At 43.3% G+C, this 6,556-nt stretch overlaps 1 protein-coding gene across 1 annotated transcript; it reads right to left on the bottom strand.

Annotated features, from left to right (window-relative positions):
- Nucleotides 1-232: 232 nt before the first annotated feature.
- On the bottom strand, nt 233-834 carry LOC124657584 (mavicyanin-like). The gene is made up of 2 exons (XM_047196112.1): nt 672-834; nt 233-567 (listed from the first exon to the last, which is right to left on the bottom strand). The coding sequence occupies exons 1-2, from the start codon at nt 832-834 to the stop codon at nt 233-235; spliced, it is 498 nt and encodes a 165-aa protein (XP_047052068.1).
- Nucleotides 835-6,556: the final 5,722 nt, after the last annotated feature.

The following is a 6,556-nucleotide window of genomic DNA, read 5'->3' as shown; positions in this document are numbered from 1 at the left end:
CCATGGTTCTTCTGCTTTGGACCACGTTGCTGAATAGGGGAGCAGAGCGGTAGCGGAGTGTATTCTACTCGAATGCAACTGGTGCTTACAGGGAAGCAGATGTCTCGGTTGATAAAATGCAGCAAACTCCTAAGAATTAATGGACAGCAGTAAGTTCCTACTACTAATTGAGGCATCGCAGTAAGCTCCTAGATAGCAGTAATCTCAATGGTAAGCTCCTAGCACTAATCAACTAGGCGAGAGCAGCAATGGCAACCGCGAGCGCTGTGACCACGAGCCTAGCGGCAACTGAGGCAGCGGCGGTGCCGCAATCAGCAGGGCAATCTGTCTCCATCTCTGGCCCGTGGTCGTGGAACTGGAAATCCTGGCCGATGACGGTGATGGCGACCTTCATGCCGGCCTGGCAGAAGCCGTTGCCGCAGATGAAGAAGTAGCGGCGGGGCTCGACGAGCGGGACGAAGTCCTTGCCGGAGGTCCAGTTGCCGGCGACCCCGTCCATGGTGCAGCTGCCGTACCCCGTCTCGTTCACCTCGAACACGTTGTGCGTCCCATTCTGGTACCGGAACGCTGCACAGATAGATGGATAGATCTGACGGAGGCTCTTGCTTACACTGCAGTGAGTGCAGTGGAGCTTGGAGGGAGGTGGGAAGAAGGGTTTACAATTAACATACAGATGAGGTCGCCGACGGAGAAGGTCTGGCTGCGAGACCAGAGGGTGTAGTTCATGTTGGGTTTCCACCCGTGGTTGGCCCCAGCGATGTGGATCGTCGCGCCGGAGAGCCCCACCGCGCAGCCGGCCACCACAGCGACGGCGAGCAGCAGCCTGGATGCCATTGCCGCCGCAGCTCGAGGGCCTTCACTTGAGTTGGGTGGGTGGCGAGGATATCAAAGAAAGCAGCAAGGAAAAGCAGAGCAGGAGCACAGGGCTACAGGAGTAGTAGTGGAATAAATTGCTCAGCTCTGGAGGGTTGCTCGTGAGGCTGGCCGGGTGATACATCGACACGACGACACGGACTGATTGGTCTCTCGTGGTGATCCGTCTCTGGCCCACTTCTGACTCGACTCTCCTCTCGTGGAGCAATTTCCTGCTACGCCCCAAAGCCAACTTTGGAAAATGAAACCCATACCAATTTTATGCCAGGAGCACATGCTGTAGAGACGAGCAGGAAAATTCAACATCACTCTCAATGCATACTAATCCATCATAAATTGCTTTCCCTTGCTGGTACCGAATACACATGCAACTTTCCATCCATTTCATAACCTAGCTACTTCAGTAAATTTTCTATCCATAGCATGGACCAAGTATCAGTAGACGCGGCGTATTTGCTCTCAGGAGCATGTGCTCCTGATTTTTAAAATGGCTTTTAAATATAATTTAAAATGTTTTAAAAATCTGATAAAAAATAGCGCACGTCAATAAGAGAGAATTCCTTATTTGGCCCTAGCTGAAGTTTGTCTTCCTTTCTTAGCCCTAGCAAAAAAATTCTTCCTTTTTTGGCAAACAAAGTTTGGTTAATTCCTTATTTGGCCCTCCAGTTAATTCTGTTAGCTGCTCCCGTTAAATATTTTACTGCTGGACTATTATACCCCTTATTACTGAGAAAAAGAGAAGAAAAAAGAAAAAGGACCAAACCCGACCACCCCGTTCCCGAACGCGTGCTGGACGCCTCCACCATCGCAGCGCGCACGTCCATCGCCATCCCTGGCGCCCCATCCCCATCCCCGGAGCCCCCTCCCCAAGCCCGCCGCCGCCGATCGGATCCTTCTCCATCCCCGACCCCGACCTCGCCCCCCGCCCGACCCCGACCCCCCCCCCGACCCCGGCGGCGGCTGTGATGACCCAGCGTACCACTGCATGGTGTAGTACACAAGTCGTTGACATAACACAAATGAAACACCGTTCCACTCATATTACATCTCTCGGAGTGGTACAACAGAAACATATGCGAGTCCAAGGTATGTCTATAGAAGTACACACGAGCTGTTTACATAAGATCAACACAACCTCCTACTTTACAGGTGAGGTAAAACTTCAAATAAAGCTCCAGAAGAACGACTCGTAGTCTATCTTATTGCTAACTCAAGTTTAAGAGCTAATTGGCTTGCTATAGAACTCTAGCTACTTAGGTGCTAGGATTAGGGAAAGGTTCCCTTCTATTACTAGTCTAGGTTTCCATTATAACTGATGCAAAGTTGACTCCATTGACTTCTTTGATTGGATTCTTCATCTTGTTGCAGCTTGACTCCTTTGTCTTCGAGTTCCACTGTAGTTTCTCCTTCGGCGCCTTGATCTAAGAAGGGGGTTCAAATGGGAGGGAATGAGTACGAGCGTACTCAGCAAGTTCATATTAGGAAATAGGTGTATCATGCACTAGCTACAGCCATAGACCGTAAAGTCATAGGCCAATGCAAGTTTTCATAAACATTTCTTCAAAAGGTTTATTTTATTCCGAAAACTATGCCCGTCGGTCTTCACGGAGTTGACTAGAACTTCATGGAGTTCCTTTTTTGCCGCGTTCGCAGCTCCCTTCCCGGAACGAGGAGTGACAGATCACAATTCAGTATCCTCTCGCAGAGGTGCGTTACTTTTCCCATAAGAGACCTTATCCTTGTTGCCAACCAGGCGTTAACTTTCCCGTCCACACTTCCTTTGGTGTGAGGCCAGGTGTAAGATCCAAGCCCACACCGCCTTCTCCGCGACTCGCAAACCCACCCTTTTGTCCAACCGTACACCCCCAGTAGACTTCTCCCGATAATACGGCTTTACTCACGGTGTACTCCGGACAATCCTTCATAGATCGTAGAGCTTATCATCACTAATGGATGGGGATTTAAAAGGATATCCCAACCTATTGCGGCGGTGCCTCCAACACCCCACCGGCTCTGCGCATCCGTTGGCGTGCGTAAGGGAAAAGATACGGCTGGCTTCCCCGCAGCCATTATAGATCTTATGGTCAACGCGATATGTACGGCGCTAGAATCACTGGACGGCATTGGTACTTAGTCCTAGATGAGTAGTACCCATGCAATGGAACCTCCACCATAGCAACACATACCATGGTTCCATTGCCCACCACATAGTCATATTCATAATTGTAAAATAATACTTTGCTTTTCAATGCATGAGTGATAAGTATAGTACTTTGCATATAGTTTGATACAAATAATCAAATGACATGAGCAAGCGATGAACTTGCCTTTCTTGACTGCAAGATTATGCAGGCAAAAACTTCGATGCGTGAGAACTCCAAATTCTGAAATACCATCCCGAGCGTAACCTAACCTCGATGATTTAGGATGTATAAGTTGTAAAGATTTCTTTAGGGTTGGTTGCACTTTTAGAATGATTCTCAAACAAGGTTCTTATTAGTGTTTGGTTATATTAGCATCATAACCAAGTGATATAAGACATCATAACAATCATACACATAAAGAATAGTGATGGAATAATATATAAAGAACAGTTGTCAATTTTAAGTTCTACTGAACATGGTTGATGATTACTTATACTATATTTCAAAAGAATAACTTTTGAAGAACATGTTGTTTAAGAAATAATGAGTATTTTAAAGAAGGATTAGGCTTCTAAGGTTTGATTGACATTTGTATTTCAAAAGAATAACTTTTGAAGAACAGGTTAAATAAGAACAAGAACTATTAAAAATAGGAGCTATGGCTTCTAGGGTTTACTATTGGATTCATTTAATTTCACTAATAGCAACTTGTTGGTTCTTAACTTGGAATGGTTTCTATATAGCAAGTATTGGTAGGTTTATTGCTAGGGTTTCTCATATACATCATATCAAAGGATGGTTATTAAGATGGTTCCATAGGTTTGTTATTAGGTTTACTATGGCTTCACATTTGCTTTGCTAAATAATCTCTAATGGTTTCTAAGCTAAGTGGGTTATTACTTTCTAAGTAGGGTTTAGTTGAATAGGAGCATATGATGAGAATTACTACACAAGATTGGTATTAGGGTTCATTACTATGGTTCTACTAGGGTTTGATGGTTGAGGTTGAATTCCATGGTGATACTAGGTATGAGTATTAATGGTGCTAACATATTAACAAATTAGGGTTTATACTTAGCTGGTACTAATTGAATCATATAGGTGTTAAGCAAAAATAAATACATGAGATGATGGTCTCCTGTGAATTGTACCTAGTTTTATTTTAGTGGATCATGAGTATGTATTCATTGGTTGTCTATTAAGTTTCTATATATAAAGGTGAAGTGGATAGGATCACATGGGCTAAACCCCTAGGGTTTTGGAGTTGCACTAATTTAGGTTGATCACATGAAATAATGAGATCAAGGTTCATGTTTATGTTGGAATTAGGGTTTCTAATCATGATACAACTATTAAAATGATAATTGGCAATATAAGTGTGGTTACTAATTACTGTGAAACAAAATTAGTAATGGGTTGACATTTTATTAATTTTCACAAGACTTAATAATTAAGGTAATTCTTATTTAGGTTTAATTTAGAAATTAGGGTTTAATAATTGTTATTAGGTTTAAAGTATTTAACTTGTTAACTACAGATGTTTAAGTAAACAATTGTTGGGCTACCAAAATAATATTGGCTTTTAATATTTTCTTGAGTTATTACTATTTAAAGAAAATAGAAAATAGTAATATGCAAATTAGGGTTTATGAATTATCATTAATATCTTAAGTTAATGAAAAGAAGATTAAGAACATTAATCTTAACATTTTATTTTCTTACTGAATAGCTAAGATTTAATTTTGAAACTTCACAAATTATTGAATTCAAATTGGATTCAAAACAATTGGAAAGATATAATTAACAAAGTTAAAAATAAGTGAATTTTTATTTTGACACATATTTTTATTTTATATTTTATTTGAATAGAGTTTATTTTTGTGAGCATTTTGATATATTATTCATATTTTTCTGAGTTGATATGAATTTTCTATGATTTTGCAAAGTTTTAGCTATTTACTGGAATTTGAAATAACTTGAAAATACTAAATGTACCGGTTCGTTATCTAGCTCTAGAGACAGACATGTGGGGTCATTGACTGGGTCAGCTGCCACGATGGCAACGACCAGTCAACAACGACCAGTGACCCCACACGCCACGTCGACTTCGTCGACGGCTAGACGCCGGCGACCAGTAGACGACGGCGCCGCCAGTTTACGGCCTCCCGGGATGAACTACTGATGGTTTTCGACTCTCCTCGACATGCTGAGACCGATGGTGGTGTTGGTTTCGTAAGGGGATCACCGGAGCTACGCCGGCGACCATGTCCCGCGGCGGTGCACTCCGGCCAACCATCAATCTGGAGCTACAGATACTTCTAGGATGCGAGAGTAGGCCCTACAGATGCGCAAGCTCACCCTGAGAATGATGGTGTGGTCGATGGCGTCGATGACCGCCGGAGTTGAGCTCGATTTCGCCATTGCCGGCGATGTACTGAGAAAGGGAACGGTGAAATTCTTCTGGCTCCGAGCTCCACTTGATGCGTGCTTCCTTCCAGAGGATCTACGTGCCGAGGCGCACCTCCTCGACCTTGCGCCGGAGACTGGGGTGGCCTGTACCGTCGAGTTCGTCCTCGATGCCGGCGACAGTGAATGGATGATGGTGAGGGATAGAGAAGGTTAGGGGGTGAATGAAGGAGCGGAGATGAACAAGGACATCACGGAGGTTTTGTAGGTGGTTTTATAGGCCACGACGATGTCGGAATCGTCACTTCACCGACGGTGACCGCCGGGATGCAATGGCAACGGTGAAGTGAGCTAGGGCGTGAATCTTGATGCTCCTGGATAGGCTCGGACGCAGAAAGGATTGGGCGAGGTTCTGAGGGACTCGTTGACGTCCGGCGGCGTTCTTATCCTCGTCGAGGACGTGGCCGAGCTCCTCCTCTGCGCTGTCGACGCCGGGGAAGAAGGAGAAGAGAGCTTCTCTCCTTTGCACGATTTTTAAAGCCCCCGAATCGGTATTTGGCTTGGGCTGAGTTGCTCTTGGTCCCTTGCTGGGCCTCGACGTGGGCTGGTCTGCTGGGCTACTGCGGTCCACCAGGTAAGTCTCTCTCTTTTTCTTATTTCTGTTTTCTATTTTCTGGTTTGAATTTGAGATTTGAATTCAAATTGATTTCTGCTTTGTTTTGCAGGTTCTAAATTATTTGAATATCAACATAAATTGATAATAATGCTGTATCATTTTGTTGTTTAAATAAACATTGAATTTTTTTGATTGGATTGCTATGTTGTGACGTTTAATTAACATAGAAATAGGTTTAGATTTTTATCTCAATTCCTTTTTCACTTGAGAACCAAATCTATTTAAGTGGTTTGGAAATTTTATAACTTGTGCATAATGAACACTTGATTAGGTTGATCTAGTACTTAACAATATGATTTGTTCCCATATTTATAATTATAGTTAGGGTTTAAGTTAAATGGTATTAAGAATGGGATTGGTTCATGATTTTATGTGAATAATGGTTCTTAGGGTTTAAGAAGATGTTTGGATAGGCAAGGTTTTAAATACCATATCAATACTACACAAGGCATGAGTA

Source organism: Lolium rigidum, chromosome 5 (assembly GCF_022539505.1).
Source record: "Lolium rigidum isolate FL_2022 chromosome 5, APGP_CSIRO_Lrig_0.1, whole genome shotgun sequence".
Taxonomy (NCBI): Eukaryota; Viridiplantae; Streptophyta; class Magnoliopsida; order Poales; family Poaceae; genus Lolium; species Lolium rigidum.
Note: the sequence above shows the minus strand (reverse complement) of the source record. Positions and strands in the feature narration are given on the sequence as shown.